Source organism: Bison bison, unplaced genomic scaffold (assembly GCF_000754665.1).
Source record: "Bison bison bison isolate TAMUID 2011002044 unplaced genomic scaffold, Bison_UMD1.0 scf7180017864151, whole genome shotgun sequence".
NCBI classification, from domain to species: Eukaryota; Metazoa; Chordata; class Mammalia; order Artiodactyla; family Bovidae; genus Bison; species Bison bison.
The window spans coordinates 110449-138187 of record NW_011494723.1 but is presented as its reverse complement, the minus strand read 5'-3'; the positions used below and the strand labels follow the sequence as shown (position 1 = coordinate 138187).

Here is a 27739-nt window from a genome sequence, read left to right as displayed (position 1 = left end):
CAGTATGGAGCCAGTATCAGTAGAAAGACTTTAAACTATAATTGAGGAATTGCTGGAAGCTCAGTATAGAATGTCAGGACCACTACAGGACCCCAGATTAGAGAGGTTCCACAATTTCCTGAATTTTACCTCCAAGAGTCATACCACAGAGAAGTCTCCCTCCATGAGAAGAACAAAAATAATCATTTAAAATGTGCCCAGAGGGCTTCCCTGTGGGTTCCCTCGGCTCAGTGGTAAAGGATCAACCTGCTAATGCAGGAGACACGGGAAACTCGGGCTCAATCCTTGGATCATGGAGAAAACGGCAACCCAATCTAGTATTCTTGCATGGAAAATTACATGAACAGAGTCCATGGGTTGCAAAAGTCAGACATGACTAAGCATGCACGCACGCATGCACTCAAGGAGAGGTCATCTTAACAACCCTGATCATAAGTGGGGAAACAAAAATCTGGTGGTGGGAGGTGAGGAAATCTTCCAGGAGCACCCACTAACCTGTCACTATGTAAAAATGGGTGAGACTCATTCAGCTCCTAGGGACAGTGGGACAGTGAGCGTGACACAGAGATGCCTCAAAGACATGTCCTCTCAAGCCAGATGATTTTTCTCTTCTTCCACCAGGCAGAAACCCAGTAGGGACCACGGTGATCGGGATATTTAGATAGTGCTTCCTACTTTTTGTAATGTCTCTTGTTTCTTCCCTCAAAGGCTCTAAAGATAGAGGCTTCTGTGGTAGGAATATGGGGTGGAAATTAAGTAAAAGAGTAAAGGAATTTGGAAAGTGGACACAGAAATTATTTTACTATATTCCTACCACTCTAGGATCTAATCTATTGTGCGCAAGTACATACGTGTTCTCACAGATGCCAGTCAACTTCCTGCCAGAATAGAAGCAAAAGCCTTCTAGTAAGAATGTGTGGAATAACATGGAGATATCTGAAAGCATAGGAGATACCCTGAGAGTATTAATTGTCCAGATGGCCTGGATATGTGCAGCACGAGTAAGGAAATAACTGTTGATGAGTTTAAAGAGCATAGGGAGCCCTGTGATTACTATGCAGTTCAGTTGGTCAGTTGTGTCTGTTTGTGACCACATGGACTGCAGCACGCCAGGCTTCCCTGTCCATCACCAACTCCCGGAGCTTGCTCAAACTCATGTCCATTGAGTTGGTGATGCCATCCAACCATCTCATCCTCTGCTGTCCCCTTCAAATCAGTGTTGTTTTAAGCCACTAAGTTTGTGATCATTTTTTCCTTTTTCAGCAGCCACAGAAAACTAATAGACCATGTGGGCTTTGAAAGGCAGCTGAATACAGCACAAGTCCTAGAGCTAGACTGCCTGGGTTCCAAGCCTAGCTCTGCCACTCATGAGCTGCATGATCCTGTTTACTTAGCCTTTCTGGCCTCAGGTTCTTCATCCGTAAAATCGGGCTATTAATAGCACCTAGCTCATGATGTTCCTGTGAGCATCACGTGAGTTCACCCTTCTAACCTACCTAGCACAGTCTCTAGTATTATAACATGCAGATAGTTAATGTTATCGTTGGACTTCCCAGGTGGCTCAGTGGTAAAGAATCTGCCTGCCAGTGTGGGAGACACAGGAGACTCAGATTCAATTTGGGTTGGGAAGATGCCCTGGAGGAGGAAATGGCAACCCACTCCAGTATTCTTGCCTGGAGAATCCCATGGAGAGAGGCGTCTGGAGGGCTACAATCCATGTGGTCACAAAGAGTCAGACACAACTGAGCAAATGAGCATGCACACATACACATGTTATCATTGCTATTTGACACATCCAAAGTGCCATGCAAAAGCAAGTTATTTCTACTTTTTCTGAATTTTTATTGATTTTCAGCAGTGCAAGGTCTCCGGTGCTGCTCTCAGGCTTTCTCTAGTTTCCGCAAGCAGGGCTACTGCTAGTGCAGGCTCTGACGGCGGTGGCTTCCCGTTGCAGGCACGGGCTCTAGGTGTGCAGGCTTCAGTGGCTGTGGCACACAGGCTTAGCTGCTCCACATCATGTGGAATCTTCATGGACCTGAGATGGGACCTCAGGGAAGTCACTGTTATATTTGACATTATTGGTATTATTTTGTGAAAAAGATAACCTCCAATGTTACATGAATTAACTAGGTTCATGTAATTTATTTTTCCAGAGGGAAGAAAAAAATATATTTTTTATATCAAACTATATTAACTAAGGCCTTCCCAGGTAATACAGCAGTGGCCACAGGACTGGAAAAGGTTAATTTTCATTCCAATCACAAAGAAAGGCACTACTGAAGAATGTTCAAACTACCATACAATTGCACTCATCTCACACACTAGCAAAGTAATGCTCAAAATTCTCCAAGCCAGGCTTCAACAGTACATGAACCGAGAACTTCCAGATGTTCAAGCTGGATTTAGAAATGGCAGAGGAACCAGAGATCAAATTGCAAACATCCGTTAGATCATCAAAAAAGCAAGAGAATTCCAGAAAAACATCTATTTTTGCTTTATTGACTATGCCAAAGGCCTTTGACTGTGTGGATAACAACAAACTGTGGAAAATTCTTTTTTGTGTGTGGAAAATTCTGAAAGAGATGGGAATACCAGACCACCTGACCTGCCTTCTGAGAAATCTGTATGCAGATCAAGAAGCAACAGTTAGAACTGGACATGGAACAACAAACTGGTTCCAAATAGGAAAAGGAGTACGTCAAGGCTGTATATTTTCACCCTGCTTATTTAACTTTTATGCAGAGTACATCATGAGAAGTGCTGGGCTGGATGAAGCACAAGCTGGAATCAAGACTGCCAAGAGAAACATCAATAACCTCAGATATGCAGATGACACCACCCTTATGGAGGAAAGCAAAGAGGAACTAAAGAGCCTCTTGATGAAAGTGAAAGAGGAGAGTGAAAAAGTTGACTTAAAACTCAACATTCAGAAAACTGAGATCATGGCAGCCAGTCCCATCACTTCATGGCAAATAGATGGGGAAACAGTGGAAGCAGTGACAGACTTTATTTTCTTGGACTCCAAAATCACTGCAATAGCCTTACAGTTCTGCAGGTCGGAAGTCTTGAAGTCAAGGCATCGGTAGGGCTGCATTCTTCTGCAGACCACAGGGAAGAATGCATTTCCTCACTTCACCAGCTTCTAGAAGCTGCCCACATTCCTTGGCTCATGGCCCCCTTCAACCATCTGCAAAACCAGCATCTCTCTGACTCTTCTGTTGTCACATCTCTTTCTTTGATCACAGCCTGGAAAAGTTTTCCATTTTAAGGGATGCCTGTGAGGAAGTTGAATTCACCTGGGTAATCCAGGCTAATCTCCCCACCTCAAAGTTCTTAACCTTAATCTGTAAGTCTCCTTTCCCAGGTCTGGTTGTCATGGACTCCAAAGACTGGGACATGGACAGCTTCCGGGGACCATTATTCTGCCTAGAGCACATGGTATTCTGAGAGGCATTTTACTTATATTGACTGATTTGATACCAACGATATGTTAAACTACGCATATTAACACCATTTTCCTCATAGAAAGACTACGTTTTGCCCCAAGGTCACAGGGTTAGTATTAGGGTCCTTTACAGATTCCAAACTACCAGGGCTTCCCTGATGGCTGAGATGGTAAAGAATCTGTCAATGTAAGAGACCTGGGTTCCATCCCTGGCTGAGATGGTAAAGAAATCTGTCAATGCAAGAGACCTGGGTTCCATCCCTGGGTCAGAAAGACACCCTGGAGAAGAGAATGGCTACACACTCCAGTATTCTTGTCTGGAGAATCCCAGGGACAGAGGAACATGATAGGCTACACTCCATGGGGTCACAAAGAGTTGGACATGACTGAATGACTAATGCTTTCACTTTCAGTCTTTCGGTTCAGTTCAGCTCAGTTCAGTCGCTCAGTCGTGTCCGACTCTCTGTGATCCCATGAATTGCAGCACGCCAGGCCTCCCTGTCCATAACCAACTCCTAGAGTTCACTCAAATTCATGTCTATCGAGTCAGTGATGCCATTCAGCCATCTCATCCTCTGTCGTCCCCTTCTTCTCATGCCCCCAATCCCTCCCAGCATCAGAGTCTTTTCCAATGAGTCAACTCTTCGCATGAGGTGGCCAAAGTATTGGAGTTTCAGCTTCAGCATCATTCCTTCCAAAGAACACCCAGGACTGATCTCCTTTAGAATGGACTGGTTGGATCTCCTTGCAGTCCAAGGGACTCTCAAGAGTCTTCTCCAACACCACAGTTCAAAAGCATCAATTCTTTGGCGCTCAGGTTTATTCACAGTCCAGCTCTCACATCCATACATGACCACTGCAAACACCATAGCCTTGACTAGATGGACTTTTGTTGGCAAAGTAATCTCTCTGCTTTTCAATATGCTATCTAGGTTGGTCATAACTTTCCTTCCAAGGAGTAAGCGTCTTTTAATTTCATGGCTGCAGTCACTATCTGCAGTGATTTTGGAGCCCCCCAAAATAAAGTCTGATACTGTTTCCATTGTTTCCTATCTATTTCCCATAAAGTGATGGGACTTTTTCACTCTCCTCTTTTCTTTCATCAAGAGGCTTTTTAGTTCCTCTTCACTTTCTGCCATAAGGGTGGTGTCATCTTCATATCTGAGGTTATTGATATTTCTCCCGGCAATCTTGATTCCAGCTTGTGCTTCTTCCAGCCCAGCGTTTCTCATGATGTACTCTGCATATAACTTAAATTAGCAGAGTGACAATATACAGCCTTGACATACTCCTTTTCCTGTTTGACAGTGAAGCCAGAGATTGCACTGAGACTGGGTACCACTTCCAGAGGAAGTGCTTCCAGGAAACCTCCAAATAGCCCACAAAAGCACCCCGAAAGGTAATACCAAGTCTAACCTCCTATACGAGACTCATCCAGTAACACCAGCTTTTGCCATCAGCCATGCCTCAGTTCAGTCGCTCAGTCCTGTCCAACTTTTTGCGACCCCATGGACTGCAGCACGCCAGGCCTCCCTGTCCATCACCAACTCCCGGAGTTTACTCAGACTCATGTCCATTGAGTCAGTGATGCCATCCAACCATCTCATCCTCTGTGGTCCCCTTCTCCTCCCGCCTTCAATCTTTCCCAGCATCAGGGTCTTTTCAAATGAGTCTGTTCTTTACATCAGGTGGCCAAAGTATTGGAGTTTCAGCTTCAGCATCAGTCCTTCCAATGAATATGCAGGACTGATTTCTTTTAGATGGACTGGTTGGATCTCCTTGCAGTCCAAGGGACTCTCAAGAGTCTTCTCCAACACCACAGTTCAAAAGCATCAATTTTTTGGTGCTCAGCTTTCTTTCTAGTCCAACTCTCACATCCATACATGACCACGGGAAAAACCATAGCCTTGACTAGATGGACCTTTGTTGGCAAAGTAACGTCTCTACTTTTTAATATGCTGTCAAGGTTGGTCTAACTTTTCTCCCAAGGAGTAAGCGTCTTTTAATTTCATGGCTGCAGTCATCATCTGCCATGCCTAGACAACCAAAACTGTCATTGCAGACTTATTTCTTCCTGCCTCTTATCTCCCTTCCCGCTTCTACACCAGTGTCTCAGTCTGTTCCAATGGCTGTAACAAAAGTACCAGAGACTGGGTGACCTACAAGGAACAGAAATTTACTTTTCACAGTTCTAGAGGCTAGAAGTCCAAGGTCAGGGTGGCAGCAAGGTCGGATTCTGTGAGGGCCCCCTTCTGGGTTGCAGATGGCCATTTTCTCAAGTGTTCTCATGTGGTGGAGAGGACAAGAGAGCTCTCTGGCGTCTGTTTTATAAGGCACTGATCCCATTCAGGAGGATCAATGATCCAATCAACTGCCAAAGCCCCACCTCCTACCACCATCACACTGGAGGTTACGATTTCAACATGTGGGGCCATACAAACATTCAGTCAACCAGATTCAGCAAACTTGAGTTCATCAGCAGTCTCAATTCAGGATTTAGAATAGACACACCTGGGTTAAAAAATAAAAGCCAAACATACAAACAAATCTTCCCCCACCAAATCCCCACTCTCAGCTCGAACCTGCTTCAGCTGGAAGCCTGCAGTGGGGAAGGGGAATGTGTTTTTCTGCTCTCTTAGAGTTCACCCATTCTCCCACCTGTTTCTAGGAACAATAAGGAGTGATCACAGCTTGCTATTCATATGGCAAATGTCCACGTTTCTATATATGGTTATGGGAAGTTTGAAGGGCCAATAGAAGACAAAAAGTGGACTGTGATTAACACAGTCCACGTGTCCCATTTATCCAACATGCTAGTTACACGTCTGTCTTCCCCACTCTTATCAGACCCGGAGGGCACCGTCCTTATCCCAGTCATCTCTGATTCACTGGATCCGGAACACAGTGCCTGAAGCATAAAGACATCAGGTGAACATTGGGTGACTGGATTTATGTTGCTTGAAACCCCATTTTACTTTTCAAATTCATTGCTAATAAGGCTGTTGATAAAAAGAGGGAATACTATTTAAAATAACAATGGGGAAGGGTAGTAGGGAAGAGGGGTTATTCCCAGAGATTATTTTGGTTACTCTGAGCATTTTTTCATTTGCAGAAGAAACTTATTTGATTGCAGACTTTTAGAAAAGTATTTAGGGAATTCCCTGGGGGTCCAGTGATTAGAATTTGGTGCTTTCACTGCTGAGGCCCAGGTTCAATCCCTGGCCAGGGAACTGAAATCCCACAAGAAGCACGGCACAGCCAAAAACAAAAACCTCATAAAGACGTATTGAAAATTATTTTTGTATAAGTATTTTAACAGTAGCTTTATTGGTAAATAATTTATAGATCACAAACTTAAAAATTATCTCAAAAATAAACATAATCTATAACACATTAGTATTTTGGTATATATCCTTCTAATCATTTTTCCTAAATAGTTTTTTCTTGGGTTTAAGTACCTGACTTGAAGCAGCAAAATGACAGTGCAAATTATAAGAAAATCTGACTGATTTATATATATTAAAACACATCCAAAACAAGTAATATCTAGAAAATATCTCAAATTTCTAGCAGTTGTTATCTTGAGGAAGGTGGGAGAAAGCTAGATTTGTTGAGGCGATAGTAGAGGCAAGGATGTTTTAGTTTGCCTCTAGTGTTACAATTTTTTAAAAAGAAGGATAGATTCAGAGTATCAATTACGCATTAAAAAAATTGAAACATTAAAAAAAGAGTTGCCACATGTGTAAAATAAGTTTTGAAGGATGTGGTTATGATAAATGAACGGGAATTAACATGTATTCTCAGAAAAAATAAATTCAGGAGCTTTGCCCTTTTAACCCACCTCAACCCCACCCTTTCTACAATCACTTCCTGATTCATCAGTTCCAAAGCCATTAGAACTGTGTCACACGATTGAGAAACACTGGCATCACGGCAGTCCTGTAAAGTTCAGGTAACCAAACTGGTATTTTAATTTTCTTCCAGAAATATGTTCCTGATCATCTTTTTTTTTCCTGCCTTAAATGGGAAAGCTGATTAGGCTCAAACAACTTAACATATACTGAACACTTATTTTTTATATGTTCAGAACCATTTGAAGTTATAGCAATAATGCTCCATGGTGCAGTTGCACATTTGTGCATTCACGCTGAAAGCTCTTGCAAGTCCCCTGGGATCTGCTGGCCAAGCAGTCTCTCTCACTGTGGTGGCATCAGGAACACCAGAGGGTGGGGCTCCAGGACGCCCAGGTGCAGACAGGCAGCAGCTGTCTGAGCTGCAGGCACGTGGCAACGTTTACAACATGTCATCTCACATGATTTTTCTTTATACTAAGTCTATGCCTAATTGGGATGAGGTTGGCATTTCTGGACTCAGCATCCTACAGGTAAAGCAGCTAGAAAAAAGAAAGAGATACTGATTCCTGGGTCAGGAAGATCCCCTGGAGAAGGAAATGGCAACCCGCTCCAGTATTCTTGCCTGGAGAATCCCATGGACAGAGGAGCCTGGCAGGTTACAGTCCATGGGGTCACAAGAGCTGGACATGACTTAGTGACTAAACCAGCACCATCCGCACCTGGGCCGAGGCATAGATAAGTTAGTGATGAGAAAAGCTACGGATGGAATGCCTTGTCTTATCAGTTCACTGTTCTCTTGATGGTTCCCTTTGATGAGTCTTCAAATACTCCTCCTTGAAGTCTTCAGATCTCCTTTTGGAGCTGCCCTGAGCCACATATACCTTGCTCTTTTCTACTGTATGAGAGTATGGCAAGAAATAGAATGTATGCCTTTAGGCTGCCCAGGTAGGCAGCAGTACACGTATTACTTTAGTAAATGCCTCCATGGAGCTCTTCCCATGAAAAGCATTTTTTACATAAACTATTTATTGTTACAGTAAAATATCTAATACATGGAAAATTTTTTTTAAAAAAGCACATTTTTTAAAAGTCTACAATTATCATATCCAAATATGCTCTGCAAACAGAGAGTTTCTTCCTAAATTCTGTGACAAAAACTGATCTGACCTGATCTGAGGCTCTCGGCGTCTTTAGTTATCACATTTATTAGTGGTATTCATATATCCACCACAGAAGTATCAATGTATTTGGTAATGGGTGCTCTTCTAGACTCTTTGCACAGTTTTAAGTAAAATATTTTATATTTACCCTATCACTTGTCTAAAATCTGAAAAATTTTGATTCCAAAACACAACTAGCCCTTGGTTTTCAAATAAAGGACTGTAAAGCATATGTCCCCAAACTGTTACCAATGTGGTGATTCCTCCAAACCACAAAATGGTTCCAATGAGCATGTCTGCCCCAAAGAATGTTATGAAGTTAAATCTCCAGGAGAAGAGAGAAGAGGAATGTTAGAACAGCTGTAGGAAAAACACAAGCTGCATATGAAAAAACGACAGAGAAATGATCTGGGAAGTCATGTAAGACTCCGTATTACCAGAAGCTATCCATCCATAAAGACAGTACCCAGTACTATTGCTAATAGCTGTCTGCATAAAAATGAAAAGCCCCATTCTTTTGAGACTTTTAGGTATGGGGTATTTTTTTAAATTTATTTTTATTGAACTATAATTGATATACAACATTAATTTCCGGGATACAACATAATGATTTGACATTTGTATAAAGATATTCTTAATTCGGGGCTTCCCTAGTGGCTCAGTGGTAAAGAATCAGCCTGCCAATGCAGGAGACACAGGAGAAGTGGGTTCAATCCCTGTGTTGGGAAGATCCTCTGGAGCAGGAAATGGCAACCCACTCCAGTATTCTTGCCTGGAAAAATCCCATGGACAGAGGAGGCTGGCAGGCTACAGTCCATCCACAGGGCTGTAAAGAGTCAAGCACCACTGAGTGACTGAGGACAGCATATTCTTATTTCATAGTTCTCAAACTGTTTAAACATTGGACTCTCCTAGGGAGTTTGCTAAAAATAACCCATGCATGGATCTCACTTTCAGACATTCTGATTTACTTGGTCTAAAGAGCGGCCTTAACAACAGTGTTTTTAAAAACTCCCTATTAAAATTGTGTTTAAAAACAATTCTAAGGTGCGGCCAGAGCTTTTAAAAGTCCCAATACTCAGTCTGTGTCCCAGACCACATACATCAGAATTTTGGGGAGAAGCGCAGACGTAAGTATTTCTTTAAAAAGATGTTCAGGTGATGTCAATGTATACACAAAGCAGATAGGTTGAGACCCACTGAGTTGCTTGGCTTAAGGCTTAAGTGTGTCAACTGTTTTTTAAAAAATTCTTCCTGAACCAAGTCATTTCTAGATAATTACTGAAGCAGTCACCAATAAAGAATTCTAAGCTTTCTCTACTCTGATAGTGGCTTATTCATGAATCTCTCCTCAATTTTTCTATGAATGCGCAAGCGGCAGGGGAAGAAAAATATTGAAATCACATGAGATATTTCAAAATACTTTTAGCACAACAATCCATACTATATTAAACTCCTTTAGCACTTCCATCAAACTGAAGAACGTAACTGAAAGTGGCATTCACTTTGGTTGAAGCTATAGTAGAGGAGAGCGTACCTTAACAGGAAGTCACAGCATCTTCCAGTGAATTCTAGGACAGCGAATGAAACAATAATTGCACTAATTTTCCAGTGACTCTCACTGGTCAAGATGCTAATGTAAACCACATTCATAGACAATTTCAAAGAAAGCTACAAAGTACGTTAAAGGTATTAAATTTAAGATAACTTCTGCTCAGAGACCAACTGAAATATATAGAAAGGTGCACATTTTTTAGATCTCAGGTATCTCTTTTGCTTTTACTTAAAAATAATCTTTTTTGTGTGCCTTCTAATGGTCACATGAAAAAGACATTAACTTTTTTTTTCCATCACTAACTCTGAGGAAGGAAGAACAAATGTGGAGAAGACCTTGCAGCTCACCAGGAACCAAGCTCCACACTTCTTGCAGTACTAAGTGGCAGGTAACGGGAGAAGTCCAGGATACTACACTTACGCAGGCTTCCGCACACATTCGTTTAAATACAACATCAGGGTAACTGGCAGGGAGGCATTTCTCCATCACAACTCCACCATTTAAAAATGTTATCACTTTTAGTCCCTTTGCTGATTTAAATAAACAAAACAATTTATATCTACCATGCAGGAACTTTCAGTTCAATATATTGGGACACTATAACTTCACTGTTCAAGTTCTATTCAGCAGAAGAAAAATAGCTAAATTGAGTCTTGTCTTTCACTGGGAAGATATTAGCTATCAGAAATGCATCACAGAGAGGAAAACTGGCATGCCATCATAATGGACTAGAGGAGGAATTGGCACTTCTGCTTTGTCATTAGTTATTCTTCTTGGGATAAAACTTGGGATAAAACTTGGAATTGCAAGTTTAGCTAAATTCATCATAATTTTAACTTTGGTAAATGAAATAAAGTTCACTGTCTAGGCCAAAAACCCCAAGCAGCTGTTGGGAGCAAGAGGGCTACAAGGACAGAAGTAAACAGATTCACGGCATTGTTGTCGAGGATGGGTTTCCCGGCTATGTACTTCACCTCCTTCCCTGGGCTGTTGACCACCATGCCAGTGCTTTCATCCAAACCTGGAATGAAAAAGAAGCGAATGAAGTGGAAAATCCAAATGACTTGATTTAAAAAAAACAACAGCAAAAACCAAATTAGCTTTCTGCTCTAAAGAAGCTACCCTTGCGAAGATTCTTGGCCATTCAAAGAATGACTTTAGTGGATACCTACATGGTGAGCGACACGGAACCCACGGTTACAAAAGGCCTCCTTGAAGAAGTGGGTCTCAGTATGCCTCAATACTGGTCTCTCAACAATGCTGAAGTTCTTTCAGAAGGAGAAGGGAGGCCTTGAACAGCAGAGGTGGCAGGAAGGCTCCTGAAAGCAGGGGTCACCTTTGCAACCTCTACGATAGACACTAAGGCCCAGCAAGGTGCTCACACAAAGGAGGCACACAGAGATGAATCCAATTTGCCCCCCAGCCCACATTTTTTTCCCAACCCACTCAATATGATCAGAAATTTCCGAGTAAGAACTCAGTTTAGAATAAAACCTAGGCGCTTTAAAATAAAAAGTGTAATGCGTTGTGTGTATGGTTACTGACCCTTTAGTATAAATTAAAATCCAACTGCTTCCTCCCAGCAACTAGATAAGACTAATGAAGCTGAGAGAGCAGATGTTTTGTTGGTGGAACCAGATTATACGGGGGTGTGAAGAGAGACTGGGAGCACTGTGTTTGGGGAACTGTCTGGAGACTTCCAGCCTCTTCACTGTATGAATCAAAGGAGAAGACGTGGTTGGTCAGAGGCTGGAGCAAAGACACACCAAAGAGAACAAGTCGGTACACTGACATGACAGGAGAGCCTTAGGTGCAAAGCACAGAAAATGTTGGAGAAACGCTTATGTATCTTGATGCAGAACTAGCAGACATGACGTCACAGTAGAAAAGTACATCATCCGTGTGGCGTCAGGTTAGCAGAAGAATTATTTCTCAAATGGATTTGGAAAACAAATGGAAAGAGGGGCATAAGACTGGTCTGACTCCCAAATTCTGCTTCCCTGGGATTAAAATCCCATAAGCAAATGCATCTGTCGCCTGCATGGTCATTCCCTGTATAGCTTCTACTCATTGCTCTGCAGGAATAATTCTCTGTCAGTCAGTTTATCACAAAAGAATAAGAAATTCAAAACTGTATTACAGACTTTGCCCTATTATTCTGGCTCCCTGAACAACCTGTGTCTTTGGGATTGTTTTTATTATCTTATCTCTTTTTTTTTCTTTTCCATATTTCTTCCCCATTTCTTTCTCTCTTTTTTTTTTAACATATTTATTTTGTTTTTGGCTGCACTGGGTCTCACTGTTTCGCATGGGCTCTCTCTAGCTGTGGAGAGTGGGAGCATCTCTTCGTTTCAGCGTGCGGGCTTCTCATCGTGCCGGCTCCTGTTGCAGAGCTTGGGCTCTAGCTCAGCGGGTTTCATGTGCTGGCACACAGGCTCAGCTGCTCCATGGCATGTGGAATCTTCAGACTCCTATCCACTGCACCACCAAGGAAGCCCCTGTCTCTTTTCTTTTGGTTTTAAGGACACATTTATTCAGTGTCATGATCAGACTACTACCTTTAGCAATCAACCAGCAGCATAGGTGAAAAAAAACCCTTACATTAAATATCTCTGTTGTAATGCTTTCCACTTTCCACAGAAAAGAAACTAAAATAACTTGTTTACAATTAGTCAAAAATACAGTCCTAGAATTTTTTGTCCATAAACATGACATATCTAAGATATGTCTAAAACATATCTTCTCTGAAGTGGCTAGGCACTGCTACCACTGTCTGTGGCTGAGTCCTCATTTCTTTAATACACCAATAAGTTGCAATAATAAGGTTATGTTCTTACCACTAAATTGCATGGTAGCTCCTAAATATGAATCCACAATTGATCCTAGTAATCCAGCCAGACCCCCAAATGCAATAATTGGCCACTGGGGAGCAGAAATGTCTAAATCGTTAACAAAAACCAACTGTGTGAGGAAGTAAGTGATGCCCACAAAGGTTCCACCAAGAAGACTGGAGGCAAGGCCCACCACCGTCACTCCACCATTGGTCCCTAAAGAAGAACATAACAAAATCAGCTGGTGAACAATCAGCCAACATATGAAGTCAAAAGAAGCAAAACATCTGGTACTTGTCTAATCAAAACCAACTCAAAGAAAGGGTTCACTCTGATGCAATCCAAAGACCCTCCTACTTAGAAAGGAGGCTTTTCTCCTCAATAATTCCTGACATTTTCAGCAGTGAGTTTAGGAGAGCCAGGCTGCTTGGTTTCACTTTCAGTTCTGTCATTTCCAAGCTTGGTGACTGTGATGAAGTTATGTAACTTCTCTATGCCTTAGTTTACTTGTTTGTGAGATATAAACAATAAAAGGACCAATTCACATGATTATTAAGACTGCTGCTGCTGCTGCTGAGTTGCTTCAGTTGTGTCTGACTCTGTGCGACCCCATAGACGGCAGCCCGCCAGGCTCCTCCGTCCCTGGGATTCTCCAGGCAAGAACACTGGAGTGGGTTGCCATTTCCTTCTCCAATGCATGAAAGTGAAAAGTGAAAGTGAAGTTGCTCAATGCTGTCCGACTCAGCAACCCCATGGACTGCAGCCCACCAGGCTCCTCCGTCCATGGGATTTTCCAGGCAAGAGTACTGGAGTGGGTCGCCATTGCCTTCTCAGATTATTAAGACTAAACAGTAATAATGGAGAGCAGTCAGAACACTGCTTTGCACATAGCAGGTACTCAAATATATTAATTGTTATGTTGCAGCTGCTGCTGCTAATGAAGGGGACAAAAGGAAGGAAAAAGGAGAAGAAAGAGAGGAGGAGATGGTGATAAAGCAGTAGTAGTAGTAGTACTATTAACAGCAGTAGCAATAGTTGATAACAATAATGGGGAAATGAGATACACATCAAAGCACTAACCACGTAACAGGCTCCCAAGAGATACTCTACCATTTCTTTCCTTTTCCCTTCCTACTGATAAGCCTGCAGGTCAATCTCTATGTTTGCATACAATTTATCTAGGACTTATTGCTGCTGCTGCTAAGTCACTTCAGTCGTGTCCGACTCTGTGTGACCCCACAGACGGCAGCAACCAGGCTCCCCCATCCCTGGGATTCTCCAGGCAAGAACACAGGAGTGGGTTGCCATTTCCTTCTCCAATCTAGGAGTTACTAACACTTCCTGAAATATTACTTATTATCACCAGTTTAATAGCCTATAGTCATTTTCCAATTAAGGGGGAAAATTGAAATTCTCTCTTTTTAAAAAAATTATTTATTTGGCTGCGCTGGGTTTCAGTTTTGGCATGTGGGGTCCTCACTCTTCCTTGTGGCATGCAGGATCTAATTCCCTGACCAGAAATGGAACTCAGACCTCCTGCACTGGGAGCACGGAGCTTTAGCCACTGGACCACTAGGGGAGACCCCAAACTGAAATTCTTAAGAGGCTTTTAAGTAAGAAATACAATAAATCAAGAGGCTTTTTTTTTTGGCCACACTGTGTGTCATGAGGGATCTTACATCCTGATCATGGATGAAACCCGGATCCCCTGCAGTGGAACCTCAGAGTCTTAACTACTGGATTGCCAGGGAAGTCCCTGTTCACTTTTTTTTTAAAAAAAAAAAGAAACTTAAATAAAGACTCACCAACTGGAACTTTCTCCCAGGTTGTTATTAGCCTTGGCGTGCTTTTACTCAGAACAGGGCCAACTTCTGAGGCCCATGTGTCTCCAGCAGAGGAGGCCAGTGCAGCCAAGAGAGACAAACACATCCAGGAAGCAGTGTGCTGTCTGGAAAAATCTATTGGGATTTCCCCAGGGCCACTTTCTATCATGTACAGCAGGGCCAGCTCCGTGGGCACCGCGCCATTACAGAACACCTGAATCCAGTTTCTCTGCCCACCTAGGATCCAACAAGAAAATGAAGAGCACAAGGGTGTTTCCTCCTCAGGAGGAAAATCATGCAGGTACCTGTAACTGCTCCTAATTTACATTGTAGAGTTTAAGAAAAGAAAAATGACTATAATTTTTAAAATGACTACAAGTGGGATGATAACGCTGCCCACATTCTATATTGTTTCAGAATAATTAATGATAGACTTCAGCACTTCTAAAATTCTGCTGTTCTTGCTATCATGGTAAAGTAACAATAAACTATATCAGGCCACTACTTTAAGTAATTCTCATATAAAATTTATGTTTCATGAGTCTAAACAGGTTCTGATTAAAAGCTTCTGTTAAGATGAAATAAAAGTTACTAATTTAAGTGACATTAAGAATAATTCATTTTACCTTCCTTGTATTCTGAATCTAGATGCTTCTTTGCTTCTCCTTTCCATTTAGTAAGTTTTGAGGAAGAAAGAAAAAACGTCACCAAAGAGGTGAAAAAGCTGAAATTTGCAATGGTTAGGATAAATCCAACCACGAGCCCTGAAAGAAACACATATATACAAAATTACACTTAGTCCATACACTAATACTGTGAAAAAAAAGAATGAATTTTTTCAGTTATTTTCATATTAAAACCGGAAATGTTCATTTCTAATATATTGACATTTTTACCAACTAAGACATTACCAAACAGTATGCAATGGGAACCCACTCCAGTGCTCTTGCCTGGAAAATCCCATGGACGGAGGAGGCTGGTATGCTGCAGTCCATGGGGTAGTTAAGAGTCGGACACGACTGACTTCACTTTCACTTTTCACTCTCATGCATTGGAGAAGGAAATGGCAACCCACTCCAGTGTTCTTGCCTGGAGATTCCCAGGGACGGGGGAGCCTGGTGGGCTGCCATCTACGTGGTCGTCCAGAGTCGGACCCGACTGAAGCAACTTAGCAGCAGCACAGTCTTTCAAGTTTCTATTTTTTACATTTCCCCTCCATACCTGGGATTTTTTTTCCACTTTACAAAAAATTCAGTAAATAGACCATCCAAGAGTGAATCTGGGAGAAAGAGGCACATAGAAAACAAATTCCAACATGACAGAAGTCTCTACTTATTAATAATTATTTTAAATGTAAATGTGTTAAGTGATCCACTCAAAAAAACAGAGATGGCAAAATGGATAAAAATACTGGTCCAACTATATGCTGACTACAAGAGACTTGCTTTAAATCTAAAAACACAATGGGTTGAAAGAACTGAAAAAGATAATCCATGCAAATAAGTGACCAAAAGAGAGCAGGGGTGGGTATACCAAAATCAGACAAAACACACAAAGTAGACAAGCTCAGAACTGTATTCATATGACATGATCATCTCTTTCTATATATATATTTTTAAGCATTTCTTTTCTTTCTGGCATAACAGAATACTTGAGGCTCATCTTAAACCTACTTTTTGCCCCAGCCCTGAAAGCAGCCATTTCTCTGAGGAGCTCTGGTTCATTCCAGTGGGGAATGGATATTAGAGGTCAAAATCTAGGCTCACGGTCTGTCCATGTCTACTGAGATATATTTGCTTTTTGTGGACAAAGCAAGTGAATACACACATAGAAATATACACTCATGCATATATACTCACGCACATACATGAGGACTTCCAGCCTGGCATTTTCCAAGAATGTGACGAGCACACCCAGGCACAGCTATCTTCTATGGCCCTATCCAGGCTACCTGCTAGTATAATATTACTAACTACAACCTCTTCCACCCCTAACTGCATGGTGGACAATCTCTGCTCTCTTGTAACTCTTAAGATAAATATATTCAGTTTTGCTATATGAAGATTTTTATTAAATAACACAACAACAAAACACTACTAAGTAACAGAATAGATATTAAACAATTAAGTATGCTACCATGCATTTCATAATTTAAGTATTAAAGAACAGAACAAGGGCCCAGATTCCTATTTCTGAAGTAATTCCTTCCATTGGTTAGCTCAAGCTAGACTGATTCATCAGTCACTGAATTACTTGATTATTGGCATTTTACTTAAGTTCAGTACATTTTAATTGGGAGTGCAAGAAACAGGATAATGCTGTATAAAGTACTAATAAAGTAATAAAGTGCTGTACCTCTGGAGTTGAACATTCTGAAGTTAAAACCTCAACTGCTGCACTTACTATTGAATAACTAGATGTTACCTAACTTTAAGCTTCAGTTTCTCATTAGTGTATTAATAATAATAATAATTCCTACGTCACTGGCTTACTGTGGAAAGTTAAATGAGATAATTTTAATAATATGCTTACTATATAAGTCAGCACATAGGAGGTCCTTAATAAATGTTAACGAGGATCATTGGCAATAACATTAAATAGCAGTTACAGTGGCAAAACCTCAACAATCACATTATTGTTGCAATTATGATTATTATTGTAATAATAATGATGTTATTATGTTATCCAACCTTTAAGTCTTTTCAATTGTTTTTTTAATATATTACACAAGTAGTACACATTTGGGCCTCCCTGGTGGCTCAGTGATTAAGAATCCACCTGCCAATGTAGGTAACATGGCTTTGATTCCTGAGTCAGGAAGATCCCCTGGAGAAAAGAGAAAGTTGCTCAGTCATGTCCAACCCAGGCTACCCACTCCATGGCATTCTCCAGGCTACAATACTGGAGTGGGTAGTGTTTCCCTTCTCCAGGGGATCTCCCCAACCCAGGGATCGAACCCAGGTATCCTGCATTGCAAGTGGATTCTATACCAATTGAGCTATCAAGGAAGGCCTGCCCACCCCGGAGAAGGAAATGATAACCCACTCCAGTATTCTTGCCTGGAAAATCCCACTGACAGAGAAGCCTGGCGGGCTATAGTCCATGGGGTCGCAAAGAGTTGGGCACAGCTGAGCAAATGTGCACACATGCTCACAGTACACAAGCACTGGAGAGGAAAGCCAAAACATATGGAGGTATATGAAGCAACAGTCAGTGTCTTTCTCCCTCACCACCACCATGCCCCACCCTTCTCCAGGAGGCTGCCCTTTACTTCAGCCACCTCAAAATACCGTGTGAAGCAATCAGTGTTTGAGTTGAGGAAAGGTTCAGAATGAGGAATAAATTGAAGGCAACGTGCTTCAAAGGAATGATTTCTTTGATGTAGTCTAGAAATCTTAGAGTTTTTTGTATCTCCCAGTTACGTCTGAACTTTTGGGTTAGTAACTGCTGTCTCCAGCGCGTGTCTATCCCACCTCCTCAACCCACCTCTAGCGACTCTAATGGCTCCTCAGTGCTAAGGGCTTAATACGTGTAGCAGTGGGAGGCTTTCAAAGAATGTGAAGACTCTAAGAATTACGGCTATCTTCTGAGTTTAAAACATGTTAATTCTGTAACTGGTGGATGAGATCTGGGGAAGTGAAACAACGCTGTCTATAAATAGCTCTGATAGAGGGAATCAGTCAGTTCAGTCGCTCAGTTGTGTCCAACTCTTTGCCACCCCATGGACTGCAGCACGCCAGGCCTCCCTCGGAGTTTACTCAAACCCATGTCCATTGAGTCTGTGATGCCATCCAGCCATCTCATCCTCTGTTGTCCCTTCTCCTCCCGCCTTGAATCTTTCCCAGCATCAGGGTCTTTTCAAATGAGTCAGCTCTTCACATCAAGTGGCCAAAGTATTGGAGTTTCAGCTTCAGCATCAGTCTTGCCAATGAATATTCAGGACTGATTTCTTTTAGTATGGACTGGTTGGATCTCCTTGCAGTCCAAGGGACTCTCAAGAGTCTTCTCCAACACCACAGTTCAAAAGCATCAATTCTTTGGTGCTCAGCTTTCTTTATAGTCGAACTCTCACATCCATACATGACTACTGGAAAAACCATACCTTTGACTAGATGAATCTTTGTTGTCAAAGTAATGTCTCTGCTTTTTAATAAGCTGTCTCAGTTGGGCATAACTTTTCTTCCAAGGAGCAAGCATCTTGTAATTTCATGGCTACAGTCACCATCTGCAGTGATTTTGGAGCCCCCAAAAATAAAGTCTGTCACTGTTTCCACTGTTTGTTTCCTTATCTATTTGCCATGAACTGATGGGACCAGATGCCATGATCTTAGTTTTCCGAATGTTGAGCTTTAAGCCAACTTTTTCACTCTCCACTTTCACTTTCATCAAGAGGCTCTTTAGCTCTTCTTTGCTTTCTGCCGTAGGCGTAGTGTCATCTGCATATCTGAGGTTATTGATATTTCTCCCGGCAATCTTGATCCTAGCTTGTGTTTCATCCAGCCCGGCATTTTGAATGATGTACTCTGCATATAAGTTAAATAAGCAGGCTGACAATATACAGCCTTGATGTACTCCTTTCCTGATTTGGAACCAGTCTGCTAGTCCATGTCCAGTTCTAACTGATGCTTCTTGACCTGCATACAGATTTCTCAGAAGGCAGGTCAGGTGGTCTGGTATTCCCATCTCTTGAAGAATTTTCCACAGTTTGTTGTGATGCACACAGTCAAAGGCTTTGGCATAGTCTTTAATAAAGCAAAAATAGATGTTTTTCTGGAACTCTCTTGCTTTTTGATGATCCAACGGATGTTGGCAATTTGATCTCTGGTTCCTCTGAGATCTAAATCCAGCTTGAACATCTGGAAGTTTTCGGTTCACAAACTGCTGAAGCCTGGCTTGGAGAATTTTGAGCATTACTTTGCTAGCGTGTGAGATGAATGCAACTGTGTGGTTGTTTGAGCATTCTTTGGCATTGCCTTTCTTTGGGACTGGAATGAAAACTGACCTTTTCCAGTCCTGTGGCCACTGCTGAGTTTTCCAAATTTGCTGGCATATTGAGTGCAGCACTTCCACAGCATCACCTCTTAGGATTTGAAATAGCTCAACTGGAATGCCATCCTCTCCACTAGCATCCTCTCCATTTGTTCATAATGATGCTTCCGAAGGCCCACTTGACATTCCAGGATGTCTGGCTCTAGGTGAGTGATCACACCATCGTGATTATCTGGGTCGTGAAGATCTTTTTTGTACAGTTCTTCTGTGTATTCTTGCCACCTCTTCTTAGTATCTTCTGCTTCTGTTAGGTCCATGCCATTTCTGTCCTTCACTGTGCCCATCTTTGCATGAAAAGTTACCTTGGTATCTCCAATTTTCTTGAAGAGATCTCTAGGCTGAAAGTTACCTAGAATTGCAACCAAAGGGGCCTGGGAATAATCTCTGGGAGGCAGAAAAGGGAAAGGTATGATTGTAATTTTTTTAATCTAATAAACTTTAATCAATTATATCATATATACTATTGCCTAGAGAAACACTGTGAGAATCAAAAGAAGGCTGGTTAGCCCAAAATATAGCATATGAAGGCCAAGAGAACCAGAGGTTGGCAGACTTGAATGCTATATCAAGGCCAGGACTCTCTGAACTACGCATTCGCATCACTGACTGTTTCTCAGGAAGGTGTGTCTATGCCGTTGTGTCCGACTCTTTCCGACCCACGGACCACAGCCTGCCAGGCTCCTCCGTCGGTGGGATTTTTCCTGACAAGAATACTGGAGTGGGTCGCCATTTCCTCCTCCAGGGGATCTTCCTCATCCAGGGATTGAACCCATGTCTCCCAATTTTCCTGCACTGGCGGGCAGATTCTTATACCACTGAGCCCCCTGAAAAGCAACCTTCTAAATACAAGCTGACTTCTCAACTGGCCTGACCTGAATAGTGATGTTTGCACCCAGTTGGCCCAGGAGTTCTATATTTAATCAGATTAATAAAGTATCACTCTGGCTCACTGATTAGTCCTTTGTGGCAGTAGGCAACATAAACCAGTTTTCCTTGGCTCTGATCAATTCTGGGTACCTGACTGAATGAGATTTCTATTTGAAAAGACTGAAAACCGTACCTGAACTATGATAACCAAAGAGGTAAGGCCACTTTTGTGAGACCACATGAAGCACAACCACTGGCCTTTTCTGACAACACCCCACTGGCTCTGCACTCCCATCACCCTTACAGCATCTTCTTCCTGGGCTTAAATGCCTCAAACACCTCCTGCTTCTCATCTGCTTCCCCTGACTAGAAATGCAAGCTCTTTGACAATGGAATTTTTACCTATTTTCTTCACTTCTTAGTCTTCAGTGCCCAAAACAGTGTCTGGAAAGCTAAATATTTATTGCAGGAATGAATTAAAAAAAGCAAAAATCACTAAACCCGAGAGTCTTGACAAGTGAGATTAAATTTAAACTTGTCAACAGATTGATGACAAATTATTTACACAGACATGTTCAAAGGAACACACTGAATAACTAGACTGGAGCAGATCACTGGCACAGTGCTTTATAAGCCCTATGTGATCCTCTCCTTATTCTAGAAGTATTCTTTCTCTTGAGGGGACAAGAGCACTCCAAATACCCAGATCCTGAGGATGTTCTGAAACCCTTCTCAGTTCAAAGCACACTAAAGACATGCTATGGCAAAACTGAGTAAAATCCCTATGACTATAATAGTAATTGTGGAAGGAAAACAATACTAACATTTATAGATACATATTTTAAGTGCCAGGTTCTATGCTAATCATCTTATATGTATGACTCCTCACGATGAGTCAGTGCTATAGACATTATTATTCCTTCTCATTTTACAGGTGGGTAGTCATTAAGACGAAGTTTAAGTGACTTGCAGTTACACGTTAGGACAGATTTCCCAAGTACGATGATATACTTTGAATCAACAGTACAGTTTTTTTATCCTTAAAGGGAAAAGAAGTTCCAAATAAAAAAGATACCAACTTTCTATAGAATGAGTGGTTAGGTAGAGAGTGGAGGTTTTAAAATCCATCCACACGTATTTCCTAAGCACTGCTACAACAGTGCCCAGCACCATTCAAACAGCACGGGGCACAGAAGCGTATGGTGCGGTCTGTCTGGGGGGAGTTTACCGTGTAAGACTTCACAGACTAAAGAGATATGGTGTCCCACACATTTTGTTGTTTGAGCCTCACCAAGAAGCCCATAGGGACCTATTTTATGAAGAAAGTGAGGCTCGGAGGAGATAGGTGCCGTGGCCAAGTTCACAGAGAGAGAGGTGGCAATGCCAGGATTCAAATGTTTATCTTCTAATTCTAAATCAAGCCAAGTAGGAGAGGAATAGAGGCCAAAGGGCTAGAAGGCAGAAAAGGAAATGGTAGCAGGAAAGAAAAGAAAGTGGAGATCAGAAAAGTAAGAGGAGAAAACAGGATAATAAACAGCATGGAAGTCAAAGGAAGACAGCACTTCAAGAACTTGATGTTTCTTCCCACAGGTCAAGAACGATAAAACCCAAAGCAAGGCTGCCCAAGAAAAAACATTTTTAGCAAAGCCTAACTCTATATTATTATATTTAATCAAAAATTGTTCAAATTGTTTGGTATAGATGAGTTAGTACTGTCAAAGTGCTAACAATAAATTTCTCAATTTCTCAACAGAACTTGAAGAGTGTATCTCAGTTTTGAAGAACGAGAATGAGCATGATTCCCCGAGGACCTGTGCCTAATAATGGTAATCACCCTATACATGCTGGCTATGTGTCTAGGCACTGAGCCAAAAACTTCACAGAAGTTATTTCATTCCCGCTGCAACTCTAAGAACGAAATGAGGGGTAGATCAGAATTTTGTGGGTCTTGAAGCTTACAAATCGGGAGCCTGCTTTTTTTTTTTTTTTAAATCTTTTACCTCTGAAAAATTCACAAAACAAGAGGACCATGAGAGCACATTGCTAGGGCCCTTCCTAGGACTTTGAAAGGTACTACTGGAAATGAGGTGCCATGGAGTTTAAGCTGTTACTTTCATGGTGTTGTTCTTCTCTAGATTGGATATTTGTAATTCACAGGAAGCACTTATTCATCTTCTGAGTCCTTAAAAAGTTGAAGTACAGTTGATTTACAAAGGCATGTTAATTTCTAGGTTAGATGTTAAAAACCCTCTTCTCTGAAGAGAAAACTGAGGTACAGGGAGGTTAAGTGACTTTCTCGAAGTCCCACGACTTTCCTAGCCATTATTCAGACCCATCTTGCCTGATTCTACTGCTTGTTCTTTTACCTATCAGAGTATCTCGCCTCCGTGAAGGCCCACTCTAATTCATAAAAGTTTATAAAATCTCTGCTGTATGTGAACACAGAGGAGAGCACATTTACAATACATTAGGGCTAATGATGAGCAGCCACTTGAAGGCTGGGTAGGCGGCTTTGAGACCTGCCAGTTGTAAATATCAGCATCGTGTAGTGATCTCAGCCTATAGGACGTATTTGAGGGGAATCCTCATGTCTTGGGGCTTATACCATTGGCAGAATATGAAAATCCCAAAGTCATATCAGATCCCATCACTCCTCTGGTTTGAGACAGGGGGATTCTAGCTTGGGATAAAATCTTTTTTGTGCCCCACAGCCCTGTATTATCTGGCCATTGCATCTTTCTTTAATGTTTATCTCTCATGACTCTTCCAGTCGAATGAATCTTATTCTCACTCCCAAATAAATCAGGCTTGAACATGTCAGGGCCTTTCTGCTTGTTTTGTCAAGCCTGGAACATGCTTCTTGCAGTTCTTCTCATATCTGACTTTTTTAGGTCCCAGTTCAAAACTATCTCTTTAACACAAAAGTTAATCCTGAGCCTATTCACAGAAAAATGTCCCACATTCCCCAATATTCACACTTTATTATCTTTTTCTCATAAACTTTATCATTATATGTAAAGGTTTATGTATTTTATTATCTATCTGTACTAAAGAATAGAAGTTCCATATAATCTGAAACCTGCCCTTGTTCACAGCTATTCCCCCAGTTTCTAGCAGAGTGGCACACAGTAAATGCTTAATAAGTATCTGCCAGAAGAATAAATCAATGGCCTGTCCTCATCGCAATTCTGAAGACTTGAGAATACTCAGCTGGGACTACTCCGCTTGAGGCTGCGAACAGTAATTTCCAAGTGCTATTCTTCCCAAAATGGGCTTCCCAGGTGGCTCAGTGGAAAATAATCTGCCTGCAGTGCAGGAGATGCAAGAGACGTGGGTTCAGTCCCTGCATAGGGAAGATCTCCTGGAGCAGGAAATGGCAACCGGCTCTAGTATGCTTGGCTGGAGAATCCCATGGACAGAGGAGCCTGGCAGGCTACAGTCCCTGGGGTCCCAAAGAGCTGGACATGACTGAGCACATTCTTCCCAATGGCTCTTCCATTTTACCTTGAGGTAAAATGCTCCAATGTGTCTGCCTGCAGAAAATTTAATCCAACTCAGGAGCTGAGTAATCAAGGTACTGAAAAGTCTATCCCACTAATTTATTTGTTATCAACTACAAAGTTCAATTTGTTAGGAAGGATATGTTAGTATCCGAAATTCTGGCAGAATAGGAATGGCAAACAATGCATAACTTTATCATTGTCTAAGTAATCACACTAAGTAACGTTGTGATTTATAGTTTCATATGTTCAGAATTTAGAAACCACATGTTTAAATTACATAAGCAAGCAATTATTATACGCCAAACGTTCAAAAGAAAAACATACCTCCTAACGCCCCACTGTGATCTAGACTTTTCTTCTTAAAGCCATTAGAGACGATCAAAACAGTAACAACAACAGAAAACAGCCAACGCCAGGGAGAAACAGGCTGAAAGTTACCTGGAAAATTATAGAAGTAGAGCATAAATTGTGTCAGGCCTACACAGGTTAGTCTTGGGTGCAAGCTTTGATAACTGTATTCTGGATTAAAATACTGTTGTAAGCAGAGAAACTGAGATGAAGCCACCAAAGTAAAATATTTACGTTGAAACTTGTTTAAGAGAGACAATCCTACTGGTGAGTGACAAAATAAGTCCTAAGTTTTAAGAACCATTTACAACTATTTATAATAATGGGTATTTGATACATATTTGAAGATGTGAAATGCATTTCTGGTTCTTTCTTTGGAAATCAGGCACGTATTCAACCTCAAGAACTGCACAGAACAAACAGGATCCAATTTTTTTTAACACGATCCAATTATTCCTCTCTCTGCCTTTCACAGAGATTTCTTAAAAAGGTAACATTCCCACAGGCTACATACACACCTCAGGATTCAAAGGTTAGCAACTGATTTTTCCAAAGGTGGCATCCTTTGTTTTGTTTCGGCTAGCATAATTTCTTTTCAGATAATTGAGTCAATAAAGATTAGGAAATTTAGTATAAAAAATCCAGACTCTTGTTTTCTGTTTTAAAACCTGGATGTTCAGGCTCACATGGCAGAACTGACTACAGGGGAAGAGAAACCACCTCCTTTAGACCATTCATGGCGTTACCATTTAAAGTCCCCCCTTTAATATAAAGTGATTATAAATGTGAACTATTGCTTGTGCCCACATTTCTACCAAAAATTGGAAAATGTTACAGTAACTATAAATAGAGCATAACTTTTAAAAATTATGACTCACTTTATCGCACACCTGTAACATAATATCGTACATCAACTAAAACAATAAAAATTTTAAAAACTGAAAAAAAAAAAAAAGGAAAATGGAAGACAAAGAGGGTGAAACATTAAAAAAAAAAAACTGGGAAAATCCTATTTCTAGAAGTGCAAACTGTTCTCATGTGCTTAACATGCAAAGAAAAGCCTTGGACAGCTTCACTTACCTGCATTAGGTGCCTGGTCCCAAGGGGTCACTTACATTTACAAATCCTGGCTTATTCTATTTCGTTCAAGTCATAGTTAACACTGCCCCAAGAAAGGGCAGTGTTACTTATTTACCTCCCTCCCCAAGCCCTCATTCCCTACTGGGAACCATGAATGAACAGCCAGAAATCTGTATCTTGGAAAACATTCACTAGATTATTCACACATTTCTTTGCAAAACGACTAAGGTCTAAAATGGCAATCACTTATAACCATTTATTGGAGAGGGCAATGGCACCCCACTCCAGTACTCTTGCCTGGAAAATCCCATGGACAGAGGACCCTGGTGGGCCGCAGTCCATGGGGTCGCTAAGAGTCGGGCAGGACCAAGCAACTTCACTTTCACTTTTCACTTTTATGCATTGGAGAAGGAAATGGCAACCCACTCCAGTGTTCTTGCCTGGAGAATCCCAGGACAGGGGAGCCTGATGGGCTGCCGTCTATGGGGTCGCACAGAGTCGGACACGACTGAAGCGACTTAGCAGCAGCAGACTTAGCAGCATAAGCATTTATAAGTTTACTTTCTCTATTTTTCACTTTTCCTTTCAACTGAACAGTATTCTGTTTTTATAAAGGGGTATCAAGGAATCTGTACAAAAGCATACTTGTGCTATACAGCAGCTTCAAAAACCTTCAAGTTCTGAGTTCAGAGTACCTCATATTTATGTAAATTGGCTTCAGGCTTTAAAACAATTTTGCTCTTCGGCAGTGACCAAACAGCAGGCAAATCTTCCAAATCTCCAAATGTGAATACTGTGTCGTTTATTTTCATTTTTTTTTTTAAACAGGACACATGAAACTGATGAACTTTATGCATATTCTTATTAAAAGTATCACTGCAATTGCTTTGCAAAATTATGTTTCACTTCACTTGCTTTTCATCAAGATAGATGTAACAATTACATAAAATATAAAACATATTTTGGAACAGGTATAACTAGTATGACAAGCAATATTAAAGCTTTAAAACGTTCAAGGCACTGTATATTTCCATGTTAGTTAAATCCAAGTCAGGCCACAGAAGTTAAATAAACACAACAGTTTATAACCCTTCATAGGACACGAGTTTTGACCTTCAAAATGGGACATTCTAACTTTCACCAATTAAAGACAAATTAGAACATTCATACTCACCATAATAGGTGCTTGCAGTCATAGACATAATCCAGAAAGCTGAAGAAATGCAAATGATCAGGCTCAATATAACTATATTAGTTATCATCTTTATGTATTTTCTGTACGTACTGTCGTCAAGATCTCGCATGAAAAATTAGGATATAAACACCTGGGGAAGAAACTATCTCGCGTTTCGGAGAAAAATAAAGTCAGTTAAGTGGCCAGCAAAATATTCGTATAGAGGCGAACATAAATGCTAACATTTGTCACCAGTCGAGAAAACAGTATAAACCGACACTGTTTCTAGATAGTGGGCTGAGCACTGCCGCGGAAGCTTAGGCGAGGAAATCAAGCCGCAACCGTGATGGGCGCCCGCTCGCAGAGCTCGGATACTTCACACCTGAACTTCACCGCCGCGAACAGGAAAGGGAAGCGGGGGCAGCCAAGCAGACGCCTGGGGCGGCGAGCTCCGCCTTCCCCGCCCACCCGTGAGAGGGAGGCCGGGCCCCAGCGGCGCGAAGGGGCGGGACGCAGGACTAGGATGCGGGGTGTCCCGGCGGCGAGTCCCGCCAAACCGCGCGTGGTCGCTCCGCACGGCCGCCCGCGCGGTTCTAGAAGCCTGGTCCAGCCGGCCGGGCGCAAGGCCCCCGGATCTCGGCCCGCGCCTGCCCTCTTCTACGCCCGAGACGTGCCTTTTGCGCGCATGCTCCGTGGCCACCGCGGGCGTGGCTTCGCTCACCAGAGCGTTTAAAGGGTGGCTCCAAGGGCAGGTAGGCCTGGAGAATCCCGCAAGCGAGTGCCGACGTTTGTGTCCTGTGCGTTTGTAGTGCTTCTTAGAATCTAGGCAGTTGGAACACCATATAAAGGTCTTGCGTTTGAGGTCATCCCCAAGCGCGGAAAAGTGAAACTGCCACCATGAGAGTAAGAGAAATGAAGGCAAGTGGATTGAGATCCAGTTAAGTCCATGTCAAGCATCAAATTCGGATGAATTGTTCATGCCATACAGTATTAACGGGCTTTTTAGGGGAAGGGGACATATTGGGCTGTAGAAAGGGAATTTTGACTGAG

The 27739-nt window shown here is 41.8% G+C and overlaps 2 protein-coding genes across 2 annotated transcripts in view; one reads left to right on the top strand and one right to left on the bottom strand.

The window, feature by feature from the left end:
- The window catches only part of LOC104989310, a 30648-nt gene extending 24519 nt beyond the window's left edge, over positions 1-6129 (top strand). The window contains 4 exon segments of the mRNA XM_010840946.1: positions 1264-1420; positions 1856-1967; positions 4754-4844; positions 6114-6129. Coding sequence (XP_010839248.1) covers positions 1264-1420; positions 1856-1967; positions 4754-4844; positions 6114-6129 — 376 coding nt within the window.
- Positions 6130-6735: 606 nt separating this feature from the next.
- TMEM19 (transmembrane protein 19) lies at positions 6736-27330 on the bottom strand. The gene is made up of 6 exons (XM_010840938.1): positions 26690-27330; positions 24412-24525; positions 15295-15432; positions 14651-14905; positions 12852-13061; positions 6736-11035 (listed from the first exon to the last, which is right to left on the bottom strand). The coding sequence occupies exons 1-6, from the start codon at positions 26817-26819 to the stop codon at positions 10872-10874; spliced, it is 1011 nt and encodes a 336-aa protein (XP_010839240.1). The 5' UTR covers positions 26820-27330; the 3' UTR covers positions 6736-10871.
- Between the last annotated feature and the right edge of the window lie 409 nt (positions 27331-27739).

Coding starts and splice junctions, on each gene's coding strand:
- TMEM19 (XM_010840938.1), bottom strand. CDS start 26,819: ATGCGAGATCTTGACGACAGTACGTACAGAAAATACATAAAGATGATA. Junction 24,526..26,689: donor GACTGCAAGCACCTATTATG/GTGAGTATGAAT, acceptor ATAATTTTCCAG/GTAACTTTCAGCCTGTTTCT. Junction 15,433..24,411: donor TCACAGTGGGGCGTTAGGAG/GTATGTTTTTCT, acceptor TGTTTCTTTCAG/GGCTCGTGGTTGGATTTATC.